This window comes from Narcine bancroftii, chromosome 12 (genome assembly GCF_036971445.1).
Source record: "Narcine bancroftii isolate sNarBan1 chromosome 12, sNarBan1.hap1, whole genome shotgun sequence".
Taxonomy (NCBI): Eukaryota; Metazoa; Chordata; class Chondrichthyes; order Torpediniformes; family Narcinidae; genus Narcine; species Narcine bancroftii.
In genome coordinates, this window is record NC_091480.1 from 88,811,929 (window position 1) to 88,839,801 (window position 27,873).

Here is a 27,873-nt window from a genome sequence, read left to right on the forward strand (position 1 = left end):
TAAAATCAAAGATAGTGTTTATGTATTACAAAATACAAGTTTGTTTATAAAAGAAGCAAAGCTTGATGCTTAACCCTTTAAAGTTCAGCAGTTAGATTAAGAAAAGCATCCTTTGCAAATGCTTCACAATTTGAAGGGACAGTGATTCACGTTCTACACTAATACAATCTTTGGCACATTCTATACAAAGCACATATACAGATGCATACAGCATTAATGTACAAATAAAATTAAAAATTTTATTATGAATATATTACAAATTTGGATTATAGGATAGAGGAAATTTTGAGGAAGTCTTTTAGAGAGCACATTTGCAGGTAGCAGGTAAATAGACAATTAAAAAATTGGCTTATTGAATGCAATTGTGTTAACTGATCTTTCTTGCAGTTGCATAACAAATCCCTGCTCAGCAGGTGGAAATGGGGAGCAATGGGAGAAGACTAATAGGGATGGGAAAGCTTCGTCATAAAATGGTTGATAATATAAAAGCAAAGAACCACTCTTTCAATTATACACAGTGTTGGTCTGAATATTCTTTCTGGTTTTCCCTTGTCAAGATTACCCAGTTTTGGAAAAGAACAAGTCTAGCATATCAATAGTGAGGTAGGGGCAGTTGTGGAAACAGAACAAACAAGGGATGTATTTCTGAAATAGCAGAGGAATTCAACTAACTTCTAAAGACACGGAAGGAATTGACAAGGATGATCGATCCACCTAGTTAGAAGTTTCCACATGGAAATACAATCATGTAATGAAGAGAGATCCACTTTCCCCCCACCAAAAAAAAAACAGAATGACAGGATTATGGCCCAAAGTGTTATGGCTGCATGTGTTTTTATGCCAAAGTTAAAAAAAAAAGCCATGAAAGATTAAAATTAATATGCTGGTATGGTGAACAGAAACAACAGTACATGTTTGACAGTCTGAACATAATAAACTTGCTTCCATGCTTCTGTTACTAACTCATCTCAATGTTGCCAGTCTTTGAAATTTACATGGCTTCAGAACAAACACCCAAAAAAGTTTAATGTCAATCATCTATTTTAAAGCTACATACATATTACTGGCTTGTGAAATGTCATTTAGACCAATAGCACAGAGGACAAATCATATTTCAATAGTTTATGATCCTTTGTGTGAACTGGGACAGGAACTTTGTTTTAAAAAAAATTCAGCCTTCCCTGCATACTGCTAATCTGACTCCATTCAGTATTTAACAGCCCAGACTTTCATTGTGTTTGCAATTGGGCTATTCTTGGAATGAATTGATATTTAGTGCCACCTTTTTCATCTATATAAACATCTCTCAACACTGGATGGAAAGATTTTTATTATAAAGAGTCAGTGTCAATTTAAAGTTGATCACTTTAAGATTACTTTTATAATCTGCTCTATTCTACCTTTCTCTAAAGAACCATGCTTCATCTGGAAAAAAAAAATCACATTCCGTGGCTGACTGTCTTGCTTAATTGACGTGTAACTAGATTTATTATTTTCCATATCAGTTAACTTGGGTCTTTGTGTAATGCTGGAGCTTTTGTATAGCCATGTTCTTTGGATCACTACTAGGTATACACCAATCGTCAGCTTCGTGGTTATGTTGGTAGTGTCGCCAGGCAGATTTGTTATAAACTGGTAGCCTTTCTACTGAATCTTTTGATAGAGCCTGAAAAACAAATCAACAAATGCAGAGTGAACATCCAAATATAGTAGACATTTCCTTCATTTTGTAACACAAGACTCAAACACCCAATTTTGATAAAATGGGTGTGGGATGGTTGGCATAGCAGTTAGCACAACACCTTTTACAGTACAAACGATCGGAATTGAGGTTCGAATCCTGTGCTGTCTGTAGATTCTCCCCAGATCTGTGTGGGTTTTCCCCAGGGGCTGGTTTCCTCCCACTGTTCAAAACATACCAGGGTGTAGGTTAATTGGGTGTAAATTGAGCGGACTCGTGATGGCCTTTTACCATGCTGTATGTGTATGTATGTATAATGTACTGACATTTATCACTTTACTTGGGTAGAAATGATCATCAGTAATAAGATTTTTTTAGCTCAAACGCAGTAAATCCTAAACGAAACAAGCTAGATGGTTAATTTTGGGGATGCGATGTGCGCCATTTAAAGTAGCAGAAGCACAAATGGATTCTGTAGAGTAGTTGTGATTTAGCCAGAGGGTTTTTGCTCAGATGGGAGGAGAGGCAGACAAGTGCAAGAATCTGCTAGTCCAGTGATTCTCAAGCTTTTTCTTTCCACTCACTTACCACCTTCAAATAAAGGATGTGATAGGTGCTCGGTGGTTAGTAAGAGATTACTTAAGGTGGTATGCAAGTGAAAAAAGGCAGAGAACCACTGTTCAATCCATCACTATGAATGCCGGAGGATTAGAAAGGGATTACTTAGAGTGTTATGTGAGTGGGGTGAAAGCCACTGGGTTAGTCATATGGCCCAGAGTGAACTAAAGGACCATTCAATGGAAAAAAAAAAAAAAAATCGAAGGCCAAAGAATCTAGAAGGGCACAAAAAGTGCAAAACTTCTTCAAACATCACTAACCGCATCTAACTATACTCAAGGCAAAAACATTTCCATAAATAAATTACCAATAATTTGTGACAGAATTTATCTTTCCTTCACTAGCCCCTTTAACACCTGCCACTAGCCCACACCTAAAATAACCTTCCACAAAAAAACCACCATTTTAACCGTGGCAGGAACATCAAACGCATTGCCTGACATTATCAACGTAGCACAGAACCCAGCTGTTGCAGTAAACAGAAATGCTGGAAGAACTTGGGTCTCGCAGCATCCATTTGAGGTAAAGACGCAACAAAATTGAAGCTATACAGAGATGAGCATAACCCCTGTGCAAGGATTATACGCAACTTCGTGAAGTATTCCATATTTTTGTCTGCCCAAAACCTGTTGGTCTTCTCAGTGAAGGAATGCTGTTGACTGGCACAATTTAGAGTGCTAAGGGACACACAGAGTCTTGGTGTAGCCAGCGTGAGGGACCACAGTCTGGAATCCACCCATTACTGGGCATTGAGGGGCTGAGACGGTGGGAAGTCCCTCACAAACAAGAGAGGGAGGTGAGGGGGGAGAAAAAGAGAAGTGACAAGGTGCCACAGGGGAGGTAATGGTGTATTTAGAGAACAAATGTTACAATATACATTGATTGAATTGATATGATTGATACTTTGGGTGTGAAAAGACTTTCAATGGTTTTCATTTTTGTAAATAATTTATTGTGAATAAAATCTATTTTTGGAAAAAAATAGTTACTGATGGGCCTGAGCCCTTCAAGGTATGAGTGAAAAAAGAAGCAGACATCTGTATTAAAAATGACAGGGAAAAAGGGAATAATGCAAGGAGGGAAAAGCAGAGACCAAAAGACAAAATATGTTAATTGAATATGAAAGGAGAGAATTGATTTGTGGTGGTGGGGGGTTGGGAATCAGAATGTGAGTGCAGAGATTAGGCTAGAAGGACAAAAAGCAAGATGCTTTGTGCTCGGAGTTCAGAGGAAGGACAGGCAGGGACAAAACATAAAGGTAGCCAGTTAGAAGGATTGAAATGTGTCTATTTCAACACTAGGAGCATTAGGAATAAAGGGGATGAATTTAGAACAAGGAACTACGTCGTTGTGGCCATTACAGAAACTTGGCTGGAGGAAGGGGAAGATTGCCTGTGCAGGTACCAGGGTCCACGTGTTTTAAAAAGAATAGGATGGGAGATAGAAAAGTTGGAGGTGGGGGGGAAGTAGTATTACTGGTCAGGGATAGTATCATGGCTATAGAAAGGGGGGACGCTACAAAGGGAGTGTCCACTGAGTTGGTTTGGGTGAAAGTCTGAAATAGGATGAGAGCTATCACTGTAAAGCCCCCAAAGAGCCCTTGGGATACCAAGGAGCAGATAAGCAGGCAGATTTTAGAATGGCACGTGGTTGTAGATATGAGTGAGTTCAACTTCCCTAATATTGACAGATACATACCAGCTATGGAGGGAGTGCAGGCCATTACAGCTAACAAAGCAAGGGCAAACACCACAGATGGCTGTGATGCTTCCACTACTCGATGAACTGAAAACTTATGCCTGCTTTGAGAAGAACCAAACCCATGAGAATCCCTGAAAAGGCTGAGGACCCTATGATATCGGAGGGCGATCCCTCACAAGGCATCAGGCTCTGATGGCATACCTGGCAGGGTACTGAAATTCTGCACCAAACAACTTGCAAAGTGTTCATAGACATTTTCAATCTCTCATTGCTGCAGTCAGAGATTCCCACCTGCTTCAAAAGGGAATCAATCATCCCGATTCCCAGAAGAGCAGTGTGGGTTGCCTCCACTCCATCGAGGACATCTACAAGAGGCAATGTCTTAAAAAAGCAGCCTCTATTCTCAAAGACCCCCACCACCCAGGCCATGCCCGCTTCACTCTGCTACCATCGGGGAAAAGGTACAGGAGCCCAAAGATAAACACTCAACGGCACAAGGACAGCTTCTTCCCCACTGTCATCAGATTCCTGAATAATTCATGAACCATAAACACTGCCTTACTTTTCGTGCACTATTTTTTTTATACAAATAGTAATATCTTAAGATCGTGCAAACATACACATTATAAATATGATGCTGCCTCAAAACACCAAAATTCAAGACCTGTTCATGACAATTCTGATTGACTGATTGTAAGAGGGATAGATGGAGCTGAATTTGTCAGGTACATTCAAGAAGGAATCATGATACAGCATGTGGACTGGCCGACGAGAGGAGAGGCCATACTGCATCTGGTTTTGGGTATGAACCTGGTCAGGTGGCGGGAACTCCCAGTGGGGGAAGCATTTTGGTGAGAGTGACCACCACTCCCTTAGCGTCAACATAGGAAAAGGATATAAACAGTCAAAATGGAAAGTGCTTAACTGGGGAAAGGATGAGGAAGGAACTAGCGAGAGTACAATGGAAACATGTTTAAGGTGAAAGCACAGAAGTAAAGGTTCCATTATTGTCATGTAATACTACATTTAGAATGTAACATATATGAAGAAGTTTATGGACCACTTGAGCAAGGTTCAAGATAGGTTTGTCCCAATGTGACAATGGTAGGAAAAAGAAACTGTGGCCTGATGAAACAGGTCAATCAAGAGGAAGAAGGAAGCATACATCAGATATAGGAAGCAGGAAAGGCTCATGAGAAATATATGGTAGCCAGGAAGAAAGGACTTGTTAGAGCTCAAGGAGCGTATGAGAAGGCCTTGGCATGTAAAATTAAGGAGGACCCTCAAGGCGTTCTATGCGTATGTAAAAAAAACAGAAAGGTGATGAGAATGAAGGTGGGCCACTAAAGGATAAAGAAGGCACCATGTGCCTGGAGGCAGAGGACATTGGGGAGGTCCTAAATGAATACTTTGTATCAGTATTCACAGGATGAAAAAACCTTGATCACAGAGTGTGTTGGACAATGTGGAGATTAAGGAAGTGAAAAAGTCAGATCTCAAAAACATCAAGATTGATAAGACTCTGGGGCCAGACACAAGATACCCCAGGCTGCTGTGGGAAGTGAGAAGAGATAGCTGAAGCAGTAGCTACGATCTTTGAATCCTCTTTGGCCTTAGGGGATGTGCCGGAGAATTGGAGAATGGCAACAGAGAATCCTGGTAATTATAGACTGGTGAGTCTTATGTCAGTTGTGTACAAACTAATGGAGAGGATTCTTAAGGATAGGGATCTATGAGCATTTGGAGAAGTCCAGGCTACTCAAGGATAGTCAACATGGTTGGTGACTAGTAGAGTGCCACAAGGAACTGTTCTGGGATTCCTGCTTTTTGTGATTTTTATAAATTGATGAAGAGGTGGAAGGATCGGTCAGTAAGTTTGCAGATGACACAAAGGTCAGATGAGTTGTGGATAGAACTGAAGGTTAGCAGATTACAAGAGGATATAGACAGGATGCAGAGTTGGGCATAAATATGAGAGGTGAGGCATTTTGAAAGGACAAACCAGAGGTTGAGTACAGGGTTAATGGTTGGTTACTTAAGAATGTGGAAGAACAGAGGGACTTTGGGGTTCAAATCCTCAAGGTCACTGTACAGGTTGATAGGATAGTTAAGGGATGCTGGGCATTCATTAATAGGGGGAATTAATTCAGGAGTATAGGGATCCTGTTGCAACTCTAGAAATCTCTGGTGATTTGTGGTTTATGGTTCAGTGTTTATGGTTCAATACTTTTAGTATTGTGTTCAGATCTGGTCATCTTGTTACAGGAAGGATGCGGAAGCTATGGAGAGGGTGCAGATTTACCAGGATGTTGCCTGGATTGGAAAAAATAGTCTTATGAGGCGAGGTTAGCAGAGCTGGGACTTTTCACTTTGGAGCATAGAAGGATGAGAGGAGACTTGATAGCGGTCTACAAGATTATGAGAGACATAGATAGGATGGACAGCCAACATCTGTTCCCAGGGCAGGATCAGCAAGCACCAGAAGACACATGTACAAAGTTAAGGGAAGGACGTTTAGGGGAGACATCAGGGATGTGCGATTTTTTTTTTAAATTTACACAAAGTTGTGGGTGCCTTGAATGCCTTGCCAGGAATGGTGGTGAAGGCTGAAACATTGCAGGCATTTAAGAGACTCTTAGACCGACTCTTTCATCCATCCTCATGGATGAAAGAAAAATAGAGGGTTATGGGGTAGAGAGGGTTAAGTACTTTATTTAAAAAAATGAATATGGGTTAGCACAACTTCAAAGGCTAAAGGGCCTGCGCTGTGCTGTATTGCTCTATGTTCTAAACTTAATCAGCCAGCAAGATTCATCTTCATCATTGCTGACAAACTGAAGGTCATTGGATTTTTAGGTTTGGATGCAACTTCAATGCAATTGGAGTCAATTGCTTGTTGCACTGTGGGGAAGTCTGCAATTCTTCCAAATCCCCTTGCATTTACCATCTGTTATTCCTTTTGATGAGGGAAAACTCAAATTTAGCTCAAGTTGAATGCCTCACTAATGGAACAATAGAGCATGGAAGAGTCAAGCAGAGGAGCAGACCTTCGAACCACAACATTTGGATCGAACACTGTGCTAAAATAACACTAAGACTTGCTGCTGTCATATACATAATATGCCCTTCTATTCCTTGCATTTTAATGTGCATCTACAAGCATTTTAAAATCCCACAATCACGTCTGCTTCAATTGCTAGTTTTGGCAGCCCTACTTTTGTGTAAAAACAAATTTGCCCTACTTTGTTAGAGCTCGAGGAGGGTATGAGAAGGCCTTGCCCTCCTTTAAACATGTGCCCTCTCTCCCAGCAATTTTAAATAAAAGTTGATTTTTTTTTTATCCTGGGTAAAAGATTTTGACTGTGTAGCTTAAAGTGAGTGGGGATTTTGCGGTGTTGTAGAGATAAAGATGTTTGTAAATACATCCGCCAGTTGTCCAGCACAGGTTCCAAGGATAGTATTGCTGGGGTTTGTTTTGGATTGTCTGATAGCATGCATTTCTTGCCTTAGCTGTCATATTCCTGTGATGTTGTCTTGAGAGTCTGGCAGAGATTATACTTTTATTTCTTTTAGAGGGTCAGGTCATCTGACTTGAATGCCACTAAACTTGCCTTCATAAGGGAGTTGACTTCTCAATTCATCCATGGCTTCAGATTGGGGAATAACAAACTACATTTTTAGAAATATTTCCTAATCCCATTTAGTTTTAACCACAATAATTCAAACGCCATTTGAAAACTTTTTAATCAAATTTAATTCTTAAGTAGTGACGGAGAGAAATACCGAACGCTTTCTTACATTTTTCAAGCAGGACAAATGCTTACCTTCAGGTAAATGACTGCATCTGTCCCATAACCTTCCATAGAATAGAGCTGAAGATCTCCTTGAAAATACTTAGCATAAAGTCTTGAAATAGGCAGCCCATAGCCAAAACCAGCCTAAAATTGTAAATAACATTGGATGAGGTTACTCCGAGCAGTGAAATATATCAGCGTACATGCTTTACGTATTACATTATTTGTGCATGGCAATGTGTAAATAAATGCACACCAGAGGTGCTCCTCCAGAACTTCCCAAGTGTGGTGTAGGAGCTGTACTGTACATGTAACTGAATAATCGATCTATCTTACTTAACGGAACACCACCACCTTTGTCATTCATCTATATAAAAAAATAAAACAAAACAGTTATTTCATATCTCATTGTAAAGCTTAATACATGATCAAAATTCTATATCTCGAAAAACAATCAAGTTCCAGAAATGAAAGAGGAGCTTCAAGGAAATTCAGTTTACACTTAGCTCCAGTTAAGATACTGAATCAGAATACTTCAACAGTTCATATAACAAATTTTAAACTTGAAATACCTTAATTGTGACATCCTCTCCTCCCAGTGAAACTCTTACTTTAATGGGTGGAAGACAAGGACTGGATTCGTGATATTCCACAGTAGCTCTCATAGCATTCTTGAATATAAAAAGGCAACTATGTCACTGAATGTATTTACTAAACTAGAGCAGCTCAGCAACCAGTGCCAGGTAGTCACCTATTGACTAAAGTCACATGAACCATGGCTGAGCAATTAATACTTTTTTTTTTTTAAAGTGGTTTCACAAGGGGCAGCACAGTTAGCATGGCGGTTAGCACAATGCTGTTATAGAGTGCCAGCGACCCGGTTTAAAATCCGTCACTGTCTGTAAGGAATTTCTATGCTCTCCCCAAGTCTGCATGGGTTTCCTTCAGATGCTCTGGTTTCCTCTCACCCTTCAAAACGCATGAGGGTTAATTGGGTGGCACATACTCGTGGGCTAGAAGGGACCATCACCGCGTAGTAGGTACAAAAATAACGTTTATAATTGTCAAATATTATTTCAAGAGAATGTATTGATTATTCACTATTGTATGTGCAGGATTAATAACAAAAGTTGAAAAATTTCAATTCCGCTCGAGCACGGTAACAGGCTCGCAAGCTCACGGCATCCAAATACCGTACAACATTTACAAATCTTATACGTTTATTTAGAGGGTGGGAGGAAACCAGATCACCAGGAGTAAACCCACGCAGACAAGGGGTGAATGTACAAACTTCTTACAGACAGCACTGGATTTGAACCCAGGTTGGTGGCGCTGTTGTAGCGTTGTGCTATCTGCTGCGCTGTATGCCACTCTGACTTGTGCTAACTTGGGAGTGTAGTATTCTGTTTTTATCTTACCACAAACTACTTTGCTCCCACTGGGATGGAGTCATTTTTTTGTAGAATTGTAGGGAGAGCAAGTTTACCACAAGTTATTCGTTATTCCAGACCTTCAACATCAAAAGGTTACTCAGAATTATCACTGTTCCTTGTGTGTCGATCAAAGAGCATGAAAAAAGTTAGATAAATTTAGAGTTTGCTCTTCATTGTTGCAATTTTAAGATACCAGTCAAGGAAACGCATGTTGCATTCAATGCCCAACTTGCGCCACTTCTACTGAGATTTGAGTTTTTCCTCAAAAGAGCTAATATTCAAGAGTTTGATAATCAGATACAATTAATCAATCAATAATACAATTTAAATTGTTAATGCAACAGCTGGTTTCCTACCTTGAAAAGTTCAAACAGCATGTGGTAGAGATGTGATGGCACATAAACAATATGGACTGGTCCTGAACCACTCATTGCTGGAAAAAAAAACAATTACAATCTATCAGGTTCCTTTCCAGGAAAGTGAATCAGTACATCTCACAAAAAGTTTTATTGGCATGCATCAAACTCAAATAGGGAAAACTAAATGGCAAGTGTAAATGGGATAACTTATTTGTGCCATGTTAAGAGAAGTACTGATTTAAGCAAAGTACTGAAAACTAAATGGCAAGTGTAAATGGGATAACTTATTTGTGCCATGTTAAGAGAAGTACTGATTTAAGCACAGGACCCCATAATAAACAAACAAGCTAGAAGTCCTGAACAAGGAACAACTCCATAAAAAGTAATCCTAATAAGTCAATAAATGTTATACCAATAATTAGTCTAAAATAACTTATGATGCCTTACCATTGTGCTGGTCCACTTCTAGCGTGGGAGAATCCATATAGTATTGGTCACAAAGCAGTTTGGCAGTTTCATATGCATCTATAAACAACACGGGCCAACATTAACCAGCTCTGAATTCACGACATTTACTTTATGCAAACAATGTAGTTGTCAATATTTAGTTTTATGCAGTTTCTACACTTCATTTTGATGGCAAACCACAAAAGAGACTCTACCACAGAAGAATAACTCTTTATAAACCTCACTTAGACTGTAAGTTCAGACAGTAGGACAAACAGCATCAAGCACAAATGCTTTCCAGCCAGAAGCATGCTAAAACAAATAAAAAATCACCAATTAAAAATCGACAAAAATTTTACTGACTGCAAGTTAGCACAGGTGGAGCGTCAGATGTTATTAATCATCTTCCTACCACATAGCAGAAAGGTAAATAAGTTTTAACTATTAAATTCAACCATTTTTGTCAATATAAATGAAAGACTTGTTTATTCAAAAACTTGATACCAGCTACACTCCTAAATTATTAAAAATAGTAAACGGACCTGGATTTTGCGAGGCAACTGCAATTTGCTAGAGTTTGGAAAAATTACCTGATACAATTGACAAAAACATCTAGATTTCCATCAACAAAAATCAGAAGGTTTTGCTCCTTGGCTGATGTGCAATGGCAGGCTCTTCATAGATTTCATCTTAAGATAAGGAATTTGTAATTATAATTCACTAGAAAATACTATGACAGTTTAGAAGTAAATAGGGCATTCAAATGGCTTCGAATTAAGTAATGGTTTCATCGCTCCAAGCCCAGAAGAACTTAGCGAACTGCCAAATTTTTCTTCTCGAGTTAAGGGAATGGGCTCCTGCAGCTAAAATGGTGTAGAATCCTTTGACAATGTGCAGAGCCACAAAAAATCCTTCATGCTGCCTTTTTCACCCCCACCCCATGTTTTCGAAGGAGGATGTAGTCAGTGACAAAATGACTAGTTAGAGAATGAAGATTAATTGAATCAGATTTGTTAGTTAAAAAAAAACCTGAAATTCAATTTGGTTATGTTAACTAATCAGATACTAGCAAGCATTTACTTGCAAGTTATGTTTTATACACCAAACGGATCAAGACAGTACTTACAAAACTTAACATTTACAATATCTACATAAATAATTTTTAAAAGATAATAGTTTAGAACAAATAGCCAAATAAGAATAGAACAAGCTCCACAAACAGTTCCATTCTTGGCATAGATCCTATTTCTTCTTCACAACCCCCCAACTTTCACAGTCTTGAACATATTCAATGATTCAGCCTCCACATCTCTAAGTTAAAGAATTCTAAAAATCCAATATGAAAAGTTTATCCAATAAGCAATACCCACAAGATCCAGCTTCTTTATAATCAAACATCCTCTTTGCACCTACTCTTTCAAGCTCCCTCAGATTCTTTCAATAAAACCTTCCATCATTCTGAATTTACCTGCATACCTGTTCTGTCTGATCAAGAGCAACTTGAGAAATAGTATTATCCAAAATTTCAAGTGCGGATTGATGCAGATTCCAATTTATTGAATTCAAATTTGAAATTGAAATGCAACTAAACACTGCCACCTGTACCATTAACGTCAATAGTTGGACAATTACTCACGTATCCGGAGTGAAACCTTCACTGGACTATTTTACTGATGACCACAAAACCAGTTATAATTAATTAGAAAAAGAAAATCACCAAGGGTGAGATTCCATAAATAGCAAAGTACCATGAATGTCGCAGCACAGCAATGACCTCACTGAAATTAATGAACCTGGATGTGCCATGCAACACACAGACAACCTTGAAATGAATATAAACCAAAGGAAATCTTTGGCTTCCTTTTAACCAATGGAACTTCACAATGTATTTTTGTGGAGACTGCAACAATAATTAAAAAAAAATAAAGAAAAAGTTTGTCGTGCGTTGGCACACAGCCAACATTCTCTTCATCTTATTGACTACCATAACCCAGTTATTAAAACCTGGCAGTCAAAGATTACTACCTTTGCCACACAATAAGGGACATTTTTGATGGCGAATAGGAGAAAAATCTGATATTCTGGGCATTTTAAATCGGCCATTTTAAAAATAATTACCAGGACAGTCAATTTGCTCTGCATGGGAGCTTGCCCAAGCAAAATATTGACATTAATTTATTCTAAAAGTGACTATCTCTAGAAGTATACGATTACCTGCAAAGTGCTTAGCAATATTTTGAAAAAGACAGAAGCTTTAGTCACAGAAATCCTGTTTATTATAAGGAAATCATTCCACTGAAATCTACCAACATAGAAAAATAGGATTAGGCTTATGGAGTCCCACTCAACATGGATTGAAAGAAAAATTCCCCAAAGAAAACCATCTTACCTTTAACAACATTAACAACTTCGCAGTCAGGATCAATACTGCCTATATGCTTTGGATGAGCAGGATTTGTTGTGCCACCAAAAATGAGCGCTGAAGAGAGAAAAATATATATTCATCTGACACAATTGGCATTAGTGAAATAAAGCACCCAAAATGAAAAAAAGGATTTTTTTATATATATATATAATATATATTATATAATATATTAAATATATATATTATATTATATATTATATATATATATTATATATTAAATATATATATATATATATATATATATATATATATCGAGTCCACGCTGCTGAAGATCCAGCTGCGCTGGATGGGTCACGTCTCCAGAATGGAGGACCATCGCCTTCCCAAGATCGTGTTATATGGCGAGCTCTCCACTGGCCACCGTGACAGAGGTGCACCAAAGAAGAGGTACAAGGACTGCCTAAAGAAATCTCTTGGTGCCTGCCCCATTGACCACCGCCAGTGGGCTGATAACGCCTCAAACCGTGCATCTTGGCGCCTCACAGTTTGGCGGGCAGCAGCCTCCTTTGAAGAAGACCGCAGAGCCCACCTCACTGACAAAAGGCAAAGGAGGAAAAACCCAACACCCAACCACAACAACCAATTTTTCCATACAACCGCTGCAACCGTGTCTGCCTGTCCCGCATCGGACTTGTCAGCCACAAACGAGCCTGCAGCTGACGTGGACTTTTTTTACCCCCTCCATAAATCTTCGTCCGCGAAGCCAAGCCAAAGAAGAAAAGAATATATATTTATTAAAAAAAATCACAAATGTCATCCACTATTAGGGTTAGGGTTATACTATTTAAAGCAATGATTTATTAAAATAATTCTATAAATAACACTCACTATGCTGATTAATAAGCATTCGAATGGAAATTCGGCTCATGTAGAAGCGATCCAGAAAATACTGTACATTCTGAGTGGTGATGCTATCTTCACAAAAGGATTCTTTGTACTCAATCACACCTTGAGCCATAGTTGGAACCACATCATTGTGCCTGTTCCGGATTGTGATTAATGCATCTGTAAAACTAAGAATATACAGTACATAAAATATGAAGCCATTTCCTTGAGGTACAGCACAAAGTCCTCAAACGCTGCTCTTTTAAGTCGGGTTAGAACCTTACTAGATGCAGCTACACTTTGGAAGCTTTAACAGAATAGTAGACTTGATTCATGGAATCGTTGATCCCTCAGACTCCAGGCGTGTACAAATAAATAAATTGATCAATAAATAGATGTGCAGTTTGCATATGCTTTAGTGAGGGAAACTGCATACCATATACACGTCTGGGCCTCCCAGCAATAACCCAAACTTTGTTACAACACCCCAATCACCATGTAACAAACCAAGCTGGTCAGATGAAAATGAAAATTGAGTATAAGGCACAAAATATCCAAATGCATTTGGATTTAGATGAATAAAAACAAATTACATTTATCTGGTCCACTTAAATGTACCTTCCCAAGGACAACTATAAGGTCATTGCTCAGCCTTTTAAACTGTAGGAAATTAAGATGCACTTTTATTTTAATTTTTCCAAGACTGATAGAACATTATTACATACTTCATATAGTATTTTAAAATTAGAGTCTCACCAAATCTCCCCCCACCCCTCAACTGCAAACATTTAAAAAGAGAAGGGGTGCATTTATTTAACTTTTGGGGTGTGATACATAGCCTGTGTAACCAATTATATTGTATCATGCGTAACCTCGTGTTTATTGTATTTCTCCTAGTTCTGGAGCATAGCTTTTCCCATTTTTCATTTTTTTATCTTTATGACACACCAATGCATAACCCTAACCCTAATAGTGGACGACATTTGTGATCTTTTTTTTAAATCCGGTTTTCATTTTGGGTGCTTTATTTCACTGAATTCCAATTGCATCATCATGAAGAAAGCCTCTACTTCCTCAGGAGTTTGCGGAGGAGCTAGTGGAGTTGTTCAAGTGAACCGATACGGACTTGAAGGGCCGACATGGCCTGTTTCCATGCTGTAAACGGTTATATGGATCGAGATAGTAGTTTAAAATGTTAGCAACATTTAGCTTCCCCAAATCACATGTGCAATCAACACAGTGAATAATTTTAAATACTAAAAATTTATAAGGATAAAAATGTGGCAAATGTACTGTGACAAGTCTCTTGAGAGTTGAAAATGCTCCAACCTAAAAGCTAAGCTCAGCCAGTGCTATCGGGGACATTAGTCTTCACCCCATTAAGAACATATTTAAGAGGCTGTGCCTCAAGAAAGCAGCTTCTATAATCAAGGACACTCTACACCCAGGCCATGCCCTTTTCTCACTGCTAGTATCAGGAAGCACACATAGAAGCCTGAAGACACAAAATCAACATCACAAAACCAGCTTCTTCCCCCTCCACCATCAGATTTCGGAATGGACAATCAACCCATGGACAGTATCTCACTTACTCTCTTTTTTTGCGCAAGAATAATTAATTTTTAAAATCTTGTATTTACAGAATTGTAATTTATGTAATAATTTTGCATCTTGCTTCTGCACCAATTACTGTTGCTGCGAAACAACAAATGTCACGTTCATGACAAGAAACTTGATTCTGATTCTAATTAACAATTCACCTCCGCACTTCAACATGTCGTAATCTAATTAGGAATTCAATTAGTCAAAGTGGAGTTTTGGGTCTGTCATGTACAGGTTAATTGGATACAAAAACTGGCCGCAAAAATTGGACTCGTGCTGCATGTTTAAATTTTTAGAAAATTAAAATAACAGAACCAATACAAACAACACCTTTCATTTTCAAAATATTATCTCCATTTACAGATAAAGCCTAATTAAAAGTTATAGTTTTTAAATTTTGCAATTCAAGGCCATATTGTATGTTCAAAGGTTTATGAAACAAGACTCCAATAAACTGCCTTCAACATAAAAGTGAACTGTTGAACATTTTGTTGAAAATTGATGAGTATTCAACAATCATAAATAGTTTTAAAGGATTATTTAAAAATAAACACACCCTGATAAAACACTGAGATCATCAGGGTTCCGATTGTAAAATTCAAGAATATCCAAGAGACTTTGAACGTACCTAAATGGAAACACACAAGTTCTAATTAAAATAACTCAGCAACATGCATATACACAAATGATACTTATGAATTCCTATACAAAACATTACTGACCAAATGAGTGCAAAACATACATGCATTTATTGATTACAAGAGAGATGCATTAAGAATTGTGATCTGCAAAGGAAAAGTTTTACGTCTGATTCTCTAAAAAGCCATTCCTTGAAGAGAGCCAACTCCCATTTTGTCCTTCGTCTCAACGTGCACCAGAGTTCAAATGCATTGAGTGAATTATTGGACGTTAAACTCAGGAGAGGTGGTGTAAGGGAGAGATTACACATGACTACATGCTTATTTTTTTAAATATTAAATTGAACAAACATCCATACTCCATTTTACAAATCCTGACTAGATATTGAAATTAACCTGTTCTATTATACTGGAGGTGGGCTATGCATCCACAGAGCAGTTTTACTTCAACATTAAAAGGAAATTTGTTGAAAACATTACAGCCATTTAACTCTGCCAATAGGAGTTAATCTCAGCCAGTGCTAGACTGTAATTGGATAGTGGGTCAAGTTCAGTCAAACCTTGAAAAAGACAAATGTTCCAAGCTTATCTTTTTTTTAAAAGAACAGCCATATTTACATTAATAAAAGTTTTATAAGTTGTCCTGCAATAAATCTCCACATGCCAGCTTTAAGAGATTAAAGGGCTCAATGTGAAGAGATTCAGTGCTAAATGATCGCCAGCTTTAAGAGATTAAAGGGCTCAAGTGCTAAATGATCAAGATCCCATGGTGGAAATTTGCAGTGCCTGGCAGAATCAAAGTTCTCGAACAGAAATAAACCAAATTTTGAAAAGTTCGGGCAGAGCAATAACAATGGCATTTTTTTTTTAAAAAAAGGATAGTGAATACACGTGGCCAAAATATTATTCTTCACTTTTTAATTTCTCAAGCAAATAAAATTAACATTTGATAACCCTCAGCAAAACTATAATGCTCTCCAATTCCACATTTGTCTTTAGGAATATTATATGACCATCAAGTTCTTTCTGAAAAAAACCCATTCTCGATTGTATTCAGTTACATTACCAGAATAAAGTTGAGAGTTCCTATGGAATGAAGATTAAAAATAAAATGGTCAAAATCATCTACAAATCTCCACTTGTACCATTTGCTCTCCTGAGCAATAATTTACAATGTTTTCTTAATGTGTCTCAGAGAATACATGGATTTGCAAATGAAGTCCAACTGCTAGGCTTTTGAAGGCTGCAGAGTTACTGAATCCCAGCAAGGATCAATGTCCACAAATGTACATAAACATGGACTTTTTGTTAACATTGACTTAATTACCAGCACTTCAATAACAAATTATCTGCTCAATCAACCTAAACAAGAGATTGAAACTGGAAACTTCCAGATCACAGGTACATAGCAGAAAGGACATGCCAATCAATGTTTAATGCAGTGCAGGTACCCATGTTCTACCCCAAATTTAATATAGACATTTTTGAGACCATATGTAAAACAGGGGTTAAATTTAGTAAAAGAGGTTTTTAAAATCACTCACACACTAGATCTGAATATAACCCAATAGAAATGGCAAGTTTACCCTTCTCAATAATTTTAAAGATTTCTAATAATAGCATTGGACACCCTCAACATAGCGAAAAAGGAAATATTCACATTACAAGTTTATACATCAGTCTGACATGATCTGCAATAACTTAATGCTTCACCAAAATATGGAAACGATACACAGATATAATGTTTGCTTGCTCAAGGTAAAATTCTGCCTTTTGCAGTGCATGTCTGAGAAAGCTTAATGCAAATACTAAAAGTACAAGAGCAAAAAAGGAAACAAAAGGACCATGCCAAAGCTCCATTTATTTTGAAGGATTTTTAATTTATTTTCAAATGAAGCAACCCACAAAGGAGGAATACAAATCACATTCTAAAGGTGCTTATAGTGCCATAGAAATATTGTCAGGCTACTGCCTCAAAGATGAAGAGATACGAGTCGGAGACCAGAAACGACTCACTGCTTTGAGAGTTCCTTACAGAACATATTTCTAGCTTTGTTGTGCTTTATTTAAAATTGCCACTTCTGCACTGAAACAAAGCAGGATTTATAATCGTTGGAAGAAATTTAACGATGTAATTAAACAATTTGAATTAAATCTAGATCCAATTTAGTGATTAAAAAGTTGCCCTCATTGTACATGATACAAAAAATACTATTTTCAACTGGCTTTTACAATTCAATAGAACACATTATATGCACACACTGACGTGAGGGGGAGGGGCAGAGGCAGAGCAGGAAAGTGGGATAAAGTTCACAGCAGAGTTTACACAGCTCCAACTATGCAACTTGAGCGTTATCAGCAAATGTATTTAACCAAATGGCTAATAGAACTCGCAATATCCTCGCGTACAGAAAGTTAACATTTTTTTTTAAATCTGGATAGAAAACAAACCAGAATCACAGCAAATTTAATCAACTTGTGCTACTTTCAAGAAGCCACCCACAATAGATACATTCTTAGTCTGAAAGGGTCGTTCTTTGTTGTGCATGAACTTCTTCTGTGTGGCTACTCACCAGCTTTGAACTAACTGAACGGAAGGTGTGCCAAGTAGCCGGTCTGGTAGGAGGTTGATTTCCTTCATAATATTAGACAGTCTCACAGGCAGTTCTTGCCTCAAAAACATAAATGATGTCTTCTCACAGGCATTTGTTGAGCCTAAATAAATAAGAATGCCACACTGTACTTAATGCTAATTATCAATATCTTCCACAATTTTCTTCTCTCCCCTGTGAGAATTAAATTGCAATACAATTCCACGATGGTGGATGGTAACATGCAAGGCATATGGTTCTAGGTGGGAAGAGAAGGAACATTACAGTGAAAATGATCATCACCCTCATCCTAATGCTCGAACATGGGCCCAAGATAATGATATAAACAGGATTTTTTTTAAAATATTCAAGTTCTAGTCTCTTCAGAGAACTTATTTAATGGAATCACATATAGAAATAGCAAGTTGTTGTATTTTGGAATGATACACACAAAATTCTGATCTTTATTTATAAGAGGGAGACATGCTCCAGATGGATACTCCCTTAATTTCCATCTGTACTGTTTACCTTGCTCAAACTATCAACATATAATATCCGAAATCAAAACTACATGGAATTTTCTCTTAAGATCTTAATTTCTTTCACCACCATCTTGTCAATTTTTTTTAAACTAATGAGGCTGGAGAGAAAAAAAAAAACACCATACAGGAATGATTCCTTTCAATGTAGCACATGAATGATCGTAATGAATTTTCTACATGTGCATGTATGTATACTTCATTTTCTATACAACTGCAATTTGTAGTTTATTTGATGGAAACATTCACAAGGTCACATGTGAAACAGTGGCTATTGAAACCACAGGAAAAAAAAATGAACAAGTAATATTTTGTTCCTTAACAAACCTGATAATCAAGAACAAAGTCCCATGCAATCACTTAGAATAATTTCTGCAGGTTAGTAATTCACAGTGAAACTGAACAAGTTTGGGTTTCATTCCACTCTTGCATGGACAAAACTGAAGTTCATCTTGTTCAAACTCCAGACAGAGGTCCAAAAGGTTGTAACCACAAAGGTGAACTAATTAATATTAAAAGACCCAGATAAAGTTCTTAGTCTTCAATTACTTGCTGGACAACAATCAAGTAAACCAAAGGCATGAATTTACATACAACAATAGCCTACAAATAAATCATTAAAAGGATAACATATTTGTAATAAAAACAATGTTGAAGAAACTCAGGTCAAACAGCAAACTGTGTTTTTACTTCAATCACCGTCTGCAGACTTTTGTGTTGTACACATATTTATAATAAATATTTAGCACCATCCCAGAAAATAAAGTAAATTACCTGTTCGACAAAAATATTTAGTTTCATTACCACTGATTGTCAGAGGGGGAACAACAATCCAGGTTTTAAGATGATAAATTCATTGTAGAGGCAGAATTACCAAAGCTAAGTGATGCACATTAATATCAGAATTTATCCAGTGAGTTCCAGGGAAAGGTTGTGCAGACTGGGGCTTTTTTCTCTGGAGCGTAGAAGATTGAGAGGGAACTTGATAGAGGTGTTTAAGATTTTAAAAGGGACAGACAGAGTAAATGTGGATAGGCTTTTTCAATTAAGAGTGGGGGAGATTCAAACTAGAGGGCATGGTTTAAGATTGAAGGGGGAAAATTATAAGGGGAACATGAGGGGAAATTTCTTTACGCAGAGGGTGGTAGGGATGTGGAATGAGCTTCCGGCAGACGTGGTTGAGGCGGGATCATTGGTTACATTTAAGGAAAGACTAGATAGTTACATGGAGAGGAGAGGACTGGAGGGGTATGGACCGGGTGCTGGACAGTGGGACTAGGAGGGTGGGGATTTGCTACGGCATGGACTAGTAGGGCCGAACTGGCCTGTTCTGTGCTGTAAGTGGTTATATGGACTCTGTATCATCTTAATTTTTCAAATGAATCCTTCACCCTGAAATCAACAAGATACATTAGCAAAAATCACCTTTACAAGCTATCAGGATTCGAATCCTGCGCTGTAATGTGTTTCTACGTGCCTCCCCATGTCTGTGTGGGTTTTCCCAGGGGCTCTGATCTTTTTCCCACCGTTTGAAATTACTGGAGGTGTAGGTTAATTGTGTGCAACCTGGGCAGCACAGACTCGCGAGTTGAAATGGCCCATTACCGTGCTCAACGATGCATTTTATTTTTACGAGAAACAATTAATTCAGCTTCAAGCTACAGTCAGACTACCCTACTTTTTGGTAGCTTTCAAAATGAAAGGCAATTTATTTACAGGATATGGATATCATTTGGCTGAAAAATTTATTGCCCATATTAAATTGCCATCACATGCAGTTACATCGACCCCATTGATGGTCTGGAGTCATCTACAGTATAGTTCAGACCACGCAAGGGTAGATCATCTTGTTTAAAAGCTACAATGTATTTATAATAATTTATTATTCCAGATTTCCATTTTAAATTTAAATTCCCTAATGTAATTGCACCTCTAGATCAATGATCTAGTTGTGTAGATACTGCTCCAGTGATACGTGATACACATGCAATGCCACAACTGTAGTTTTATTCTCTGTCCTACAAGAGGGCTTTTTTTAAGATTCAAATTTTAACATCACAATAAACAACAAACCACACGAAGATACCAGTGTTAAGAATTTTATGCGACATGGGCCGCATAATCAAATCCTTTCATTGTTCAATGAAGCTGCATTTGTATAATCAGATCACAAAAGAAATAAACCTTTAAAATTTCAATATGCAAATGGATAAATGATCAAAATGCTTAAAAAAAAATCAGGATTATGAAGAAACAGACTTTACAGTGAAATGGATAGCACCCAAAGAGCTAACACAGGCATGCTGGGTAGAATGGTCTCCTTTCCTAAATGAATGTTAATGCACCAATACAAAAATGGCATAACCCTTCTCTCATTTTGTATCCATTTGTTTCTTAATGATTCCAGTATTTTCACCACTATTTGATCTGTTCATGTCAAATACCACCAATGTGCTCAGGAATAACACAAATTGGTATTTATCGAGAACCTCTGAAGTAGAAAGACCTCTCGAGATTCCAATGGAGTCAAACAAAAATTAAAATTGAAGTGTAGCTTAATTGGGTGACGTGGGAATGGTCACAGAATGGGGTTTATTGAAAGTCAGGAAAGGAGAAAGTAAAATTTTGGGTCAACAACAGAATAGAACAAAGGAATTAAGAAAGTATTACATTGCGTTGGAATAAACAATGTAAACAAAAAAGAGGGTTGAGGACTTTAACATATCAGCTGAGGCTAATGCCAAAATTGGGCAATGCAACAGAAAGGGGTGGCAGTAGCAATATCTCATTGACATGAGTACTGATGTTATTTTAGAATTGCATATGAAACCAAGATTGCAAATTATGTGACCCTTGGTTTCATTTAGTCTCAGTTTCAAGCAAAGAGAATCAGTGAGCAGGGAATGATGTTTATAGCCTGGCGACTGAAGAGAAAGGCTTTTCCTTATTTTGCAAATGTTTCTACTCATCCAACACAGATGGTAGGGCGAGGTGGGGAAAAGAAACAAAGGTGAAGGACAGGCAGATTCTTGAGATGGGTTAGGGTGTTGGGATGTTACAAGGAAAGATATCTGTATTGCAGATCATAATTCAATGGAAAGGTGCAAGTGAACAGAAAAAAGTAGTAGATAAAACTGTCATTCCTAATATAATGGATAGATTTTCCACAAACAACTTGTTTTGCCAAGACTAATGGTGATCTCATTGTGCACAAGTTGGAATAATATGGGGGAGCGCAGTTGTCTTATTGTTCCACAGAATCAGATTGGATGCTGACCTCTAGCATGGTGAAGTATGGAAATTAACCAAGGTGCACTGGACTGCACCCACAATATTACAGGATAACTGGGTCCTGTAAATTGTCCCAAGTGCGAGTGGCTGGCAGGGGAATCCTAGAGATGTATGAGAGAATATGTTGCTGCACAGTGGGGAATGCGATTGTTCTGATAGCAAGCAGACTTAATGGAATAGATGGCCAATGTTGTACAGAATATAACATAGAACATAATAGCACAATACAGACCCTTTGGCCAACAATGTACCTACCAGAAAAAAATGAAACCCTCCCTACCTCATCACCTTCATTTTTCTTTCAATCATGTGCCTGTCTTAGAGCCTCTTCAATGCCCCATCATTTCAACCACAACTTTCACCCCAGTGAGGCATTCCAGGCACCCACAAATGTAAACACAAGCTTACCCCAATGTCTCCCCTAAAATTTCCTCCCAGCACTTTGCACAAATGTCCTCTGGTGTTTGCTACTCTTGCCCTGGGAAAAAAAAGGTGCTGATTATTTATGCCTCTCATAATCTTGTAGATCTTCATAAAGTCATCCTTCTTCAAAAGAGAAAAGTCCCAGCTCTGCTAAACTTGCCTCACGAGTCACATTTTCCAATCCATGCAACATCTGCACTGCACCCTCTCTAGTTTCCACATCCTTCTTTGCAGGAGGTAACACAATATTCTAAGTGTGGTCTCACCAGAGATTTATTGCGGTCAAACATTGTCTCACAACTCCTGAACTCAATCCCCCAATTAATGAAGCCTACCATATATGCAAATATCCTGAAATACTTATTTGTATATAATGCCTTGTTCTTTCTTTGGCTTGGCTTCGCGGACGAAGATTTATGGAGGGGGTAAAAGTCCACGTCAGCTGCAGGCTCGTTTGTGGCTGACAAGTCCGATGCGGGACAGGCAGACACGATTGCAGCGGCTGCAGGGGAAAATTGGTTGGTTGGGGTTGGGTTTTTCCTCCTTTGCCTTTTGTCAGTGAGGTGGGCTCTGCGGTCTTATTCAAAGGAGGTTGCTGCCCGCCAAACTGTGAGGCGCCAAGATGCACGGTTTGAGGCGATATCAGCCCACTGGCGGTGGTCAATGTGGCAGGCACCAAGAGATTTCTTTAGGCAGTCCTTGTACCTTTTCTTTGGTGCACCTCTGTCACGGTGGCCAGTGGAGAGCTCGCCATATAACACGATCTTGGGAAGGCGATGGTCCTCCATTCTGGAGACGTGACCCACCCAGTGCAGCTGGATCTTCAGCAGCGTGGACTCGATGCTGTCGACCTCTGCCATCTCGAGTACTTCGACGTTAGGGATGAAAGCGCTCCAATGGATGTTGAGGATGGAGCGGAGACAACGCTGGTGGAAGCGTTCTAGGAGCCGTAGGTGATGCCGGTAGAGGACCCATGATTCGGAGCCGAACAGGAGTGTGGGTATGACAACGGCTCTGTATACGCTTATCTTTGTGAGGTTTTTCAGTTGGTTGTTTTTCCAGACTCTTTTGTGTAGTCTTCCAAAGGCGCTATTTGCCTTGGCGTGTCTGTTGTCTATCTCATTGTCGATCCTTGCTAAAAACCAGCATGGAACAAAATGAATTTACTATTCTTTTGTACCAAGATAGGCTAATCACCCAAGACATAATTTTAGGAAGTTCCACACCAATGGAGACAAAAAGGAATTCCACTTTGCAAATACAGATATGGAGTATGATGCAATAACTGCGTTTCCTGATTGACAGCGGTTAAAAAACTGTCAGTTCTATTGACAGCGTGCAACTAATTCAAAACAAATCGGAAGCCACTTCACTGTCACCTGATGTTTCCCAAAGTTGAAAGCCAATGGATCAAAAGTGAGGTTTAGGATGCCACTTTTTCGGCCAGCAGACGAGAGGAGTTCTTCTGGTGGGAAAGTGGCAATCATGGTGTATTACAATTTTGCCATTTGTGTGGTTCCAAAAATAGCAACTACAAAAATGATATAATCAATTCTTGCATGTCATAGCCAATCAGAAAATAATTGACAACCTACATTTAAAATAAAACTAAAAACCAAACCATAAAAACACTGGAAACATCTGGTAGAAAAGGTGAAAAAGATAAACAGAGGACAGACCTTTCCCTTTGCACAGGTACTACCTTCCAGTATTTTCTGTTTCTCATAGTCCGGAAAAAACACAGGAGACAAATTTGAAAATAAGAAAACAAAAATAACAAACAAATGTATCAAGTATTGTGTTTGAATTAGAAAAGGCTTCCATAAGCATGCAAAATCAAAATGCTGGAGAATCTCAGCAGGTCAAATCATGTCTATTATGTACTAAAGATAAAGAACCAGGCTTGACCCTTCATCAAGGTCTGGTCAAAATTTAGGTAGGCACCCAATCAAAATAGTTGGGGGAGGGGCAGGGCAAGGAAATGTCCCACAGACAGGAGGTAATAGGTAGATAAAGGAGGGACAGCACACCAGCAAGGGGAGGGGAGGCTCTGTGAATCGAGAGGGAAAGGGGTGAAGAGTTGGAGGAAAGAAAATAGAGGGATGGGGAGAACAGAGTAGCTATCAGAAAGTAGATAAGTCCACGTAACTGGTCAAATTCTAATCTCTTTGCTTGCCCACTTGTACTGTTCCAATGCAAACTCTTGGTGGTGGGCAAGAATTATTATTAAGAAGGAGGAGTCAGAATACAGAGGTGAGGTGCAGTCGCTAACAGACTGGTGCAGAGCCAATAATGTTAATATAGCAAGAGATGGTTGTCATCTTGGGGGGGGGGGGGGGGGAGGGGAAATCTTGGGATGGCCTCCGACCGTTTGAGGTTGTGAAAAGTACCAAGTTCCCTGGAATGCACTTGGCAGAGAATCTCACCTGGTCCATTAACATAAGCTCCATAGCCAAGAAAGCCCACCTCTACTTCCTGTGAAGGCTGAGGAAAGTTCATCTCCACCCTCTCTCCTCACTACATTCTGCAGACAAGGATGTATTGAGAGCATCCTGTGAAAATGAATCACCACCTGGTTTGGAAGCCGTACCTCCTCGGACCGCGAGACCCACAGCTAGTGAAGTCAGCGGAAAAGATCATCGGGGGCTCTCTTCCTACCATGAAGAACATCGACAACACTCTATTCAGGCAAAGGACAATAAGGGCTGCACGGACCCCTCAGGTACATGGTTCTCCCTCTGCCATCTGGTAGGAGGCACCTAGCACAAAGGTCCTTACTCCAGACTGGACAACAGGTTCTCATTCTCCCCCCGCAAAAAAAGCCATCAGGCTCTTGAATTCCCATATGTGGGTAGTGTTCCGTGGACTTTTACTATCTACGTCTTAATTTTAATGTGTTTAACCATTCTAACTTATATTTATGTAAATATGATCCGTGGTTATGGAGAAACACTATCTCGTCTTTACCATGCGAGCTTGGTATAAACAATAAATAAAGGTGACTCGATTTCATCTATACATTGAGATCAAGAGTTTCAGATAATCAAAGGTTCAACCCATTGTCCCTCACAATTCCAGCATTCACAGGTTTTGTCACCATCTATCTGTGGCCCGGGCTCCTGCTGAACATTTTGCTCATACCTGAGGAAGGGCCCAAGCCCCAAATGTTGCGCTGCATAAAGTACATTGACAGCCGGCGAGGTAGTCAGCCCCCCTAAGGGGGTCTACGGCAAGCAAGCATGAAACTCAAGATTGTACAACAGGCATTGTTCCGATACAAGTCTGAACACAGTGTGACTGGCTCAGGTCAGCTGATTGACAGCCGGCCAGGTGGAATCAGGCCCCCCCTAGGGAGGTCTATGGCTGATTGACAGCCGGCCAGGTGCAATCAGCCCCCCTAGGGAGGTCTATGGCTGATTGACAGCCGGCCAGGTGCAATCAGCCCCCCTAGGGAGGTCTACGGCTGACTGACAGCCAGCCAGGTAGTCAGCCCACCTAGGGAGGTCTATGGCTGATTGACAGCTGGCCAGGTAATCAGCCCCCTAGGGTGTCTACGGCTGATTGATAGCCGGCCAGATAGTCAGCCCCCACTAAGGGCATCTACGGCTGATTGACAGCCGGCCAGATAGTCAGCCCACCTAGGGAGGTCTATGGCTGATTGACAGCTGGCCAGGTAATCAGCCCCCTAGGGTGTCTACGGCTGATTGATAGCCAGCCAGATAGTCATCCCCCACTAAGGGGGTCTACGGCTGATCGACAGCCGGCCAGATAGTCAGCCCCCACTAAGGGGGTCTACGGCTGATTGACAGCTGGCAAGGTAGTCATCCCCCCCCCCCCCAAGGGTGTCTACGGCTGATTGACAGCTGGCCAGGTAGTCAGCCCCCCCTAGGGTGTCTACGGCTGATTGACAGCCGGCCAGGTAATCAGCTCCCCTAAGGGGGTCTACGGCTGATTGACAGCCGGTCAGGTAGTCAGCCCCCACTAAGGGGGTCTACGGCTGATTGACAGCCGGCCAGGTAATCAGCTCCCCTAAGGGGGTCTACGGCTGATTGACAGCCGGTCAGGTAGTCAGCCCCCACTAAGGGGGTCTACGGCTGATTGACAGCCGGCCAGGTAATCAGCCCCCTGGGGGGAGGGTCTACAGCTGATTGACAGCCGGCCAGGTAGTCATCCCCCACTAAGGGGGTCTACGGCTGATTGACAGCCGGCCAGGTGCAATCAGCCCCCCTAGGGAGGTCTATGGCTGATTGACAGCCGGCCAGGTGCAATCAGCCCCCCTAGGGAGGTCTACGGCTGATTGACAGCCAGCCAGGTAGTCAGCCCACCTAGGGAGGTCTATGGCTGATTGACAGCTGGCCAGGTAATCAGCCCCCTAGGGTGTCTACGGCTTATTGATAGCCGGCCAGATAGTCAGCCCCCACTAAGGGCATCTACGGCTGATTAACAGCCGGCCAGATAGTCAGCCCACCTAGGGAGGTCTATGGCTGATTGACAGCTGGCCAGGTAATCAGCCCCCTAGGGTGTCTACGGCTGATTGATAGCCAGCCAGATAGTCATCCCCCACTAAGGGGGTCTACGGCTGATCGACAGCCGGCCAGATAGTCAGCCCCCACTAAGGGGGTCTACGGCTGATTGACAGCTGGCAAGGTAGTCATCCCCCCCCCCCCCAAGGGTGTCTACGGCTGATTGACAGCTGGCCAGGTAGTCAGCCCCCCCTAGGGTGTCTACGGCTGATTGACAGCCGGCCAGGTAGTCAGCCCCCCTAAGGGGGTCTACGGCTGATTGACAGCCGGCCAGGTAATCAGCTCCCCTAAGGGGGTCTACGGCTGATTGACAGCCGGTCAGGTAGTCAGCCCCCCTAAGGGGGTCTACGGCTGATTGACAGCCGGCCAGGTAATCAGCCCCCTGGGGGGGGGGGTCTACAGCTGATTGACAGCCGGCCAGGTGGAGTCAGCGCCCCTCCCCCCCACTCAGGTGGTCTTCCTGCAGGTGCAGAGATCGCCCCCTGCCGTCGGCTGGTGGTCGTGTCACCCCAGCACAGCGTGACCTGCTGAGTTGGCCCCCCGCCCCCCGCCCCCCGCCCCCCGCCGATTTTACAGGCTTCATTCCGGGTGAAGCCCCAAACGTTATTGCTCAGGATCGACCAGCCTTGTGTCTCTCTCCGCGCACACACACACTGGGGGCTCCGACCCGGGGTTGGGGGGGGGGGGGGGGCAACACACGACCCTCACTCACCGAAATCCAAGAACTGCTTGATGGACAGCGGCGAGGGCGAGAACTTGGAGAAATGGTCGATGTGCCTGGGCGCGTTGGCCAGGGCCGAGTTCTTCATCAAGAAGCGGACGAACTTCATGCTTCCCTCCCGCCTCCCGCCGCCCCGCCCCGTCCCTCTCCTCCTCCTTCTCTCGCGCTCCCGACGCCGCCGATTTGAACTTCAAGCCGAGCGGCGGCGGCGATTATCGGCCGACCGTAATCTGCTTGGCAACCAGGCCGCGCTGCCGGCCAA

The 27,873-nt window shown here is 40.6% G+C and overlaps 1 protein-coding gene and 1 non-coding gene across 5 annotated transcripts; one reads left to right on the top strand and one right to left on the bottom strand.

Annotated features, from left to right (window-relative positions):
• LOC138746471 (pyruvate dehydrogenase (acetyl-transferring) kinase isozyme 2, mitochondrial-like) lies at positions 1–27,873 on the bottom strand. Of its 4 annotated transcripts, XM_069904662.1 has the most exons (11): positions 27,603–27,871; positions 18,097–18,238; positions 15,442–15,513; positions 13,287–13,471; positions 12,423–12,512; positions 10,034–10,111; positions 9,584–9,660; positions 8,367–8,465; positions 8,051–8,161; positions 7,825–7,938; positions 1–1,666 (listed from the first exon to the last, which is right to left on the bottom strand). In XM_069904662.1, the coding sequence occupies exons 1-11, from the start codon at positions 27,718–27,720 to the stop codon at positions 1,502–1,504; spliced, it is 1,251 nt and encodes a 416-aa protein (XP_069760763.1). In that variant the 5' UTR covers positions 27,721–27,871; the 3' UTR covers positions 1–1,501. The 4 variants fall into 4 exon arrangements, with proteins under 4 accessions (XP_069760763.1, XP_069760765.1, XP_069760766.1 ...); XM_069904664.1 differs by lacking the exon at positions 8,367–8,465 and having other exon boundaries at positions 27,603–27,873; XM_069904665.1 differs by lacking the exon at positions 8,051–8,161 and having other exon boundaries at positions 27,603–27,873.
• On the top strand, positions 2,810–2,912 carry LOC138747816 (U6 spliceosomal RNA). Its single transcript, XR_011347674.1, has one exon. It is a non-coding gene; the product is annotated as a U6 spliceosomal RNA (small nuclear RNA).

What these genes read in the sequence shown, in the direction of transcription:
- LOC138746471 (XM_069904662.1), bottom strand. Translation starts at nt 27,720, where the DNA reads ATGAAGTTCGTCCGCTTCTTGATGAAGAACTCGGCCCTGGCCAACGCG. An exon ending in CAAGCAGTTCTTGGATTTCG is followed by an intron (nt 18,239 to 27,602) that starts GTGAGTGAGGGT and finishes TTATTTATTTAG; the next exon opens with GCTCAACAAATGCCTGTGAG. An exon ending in TGCTGTTTGAACTTTTCAAG is followed by an intron (nt 8,466 to 9,583) that starts GTAGGAAACCAG and finishes TTTATATTCAAG; the next exon opens with AATGCTATGAGAGCTACTGT.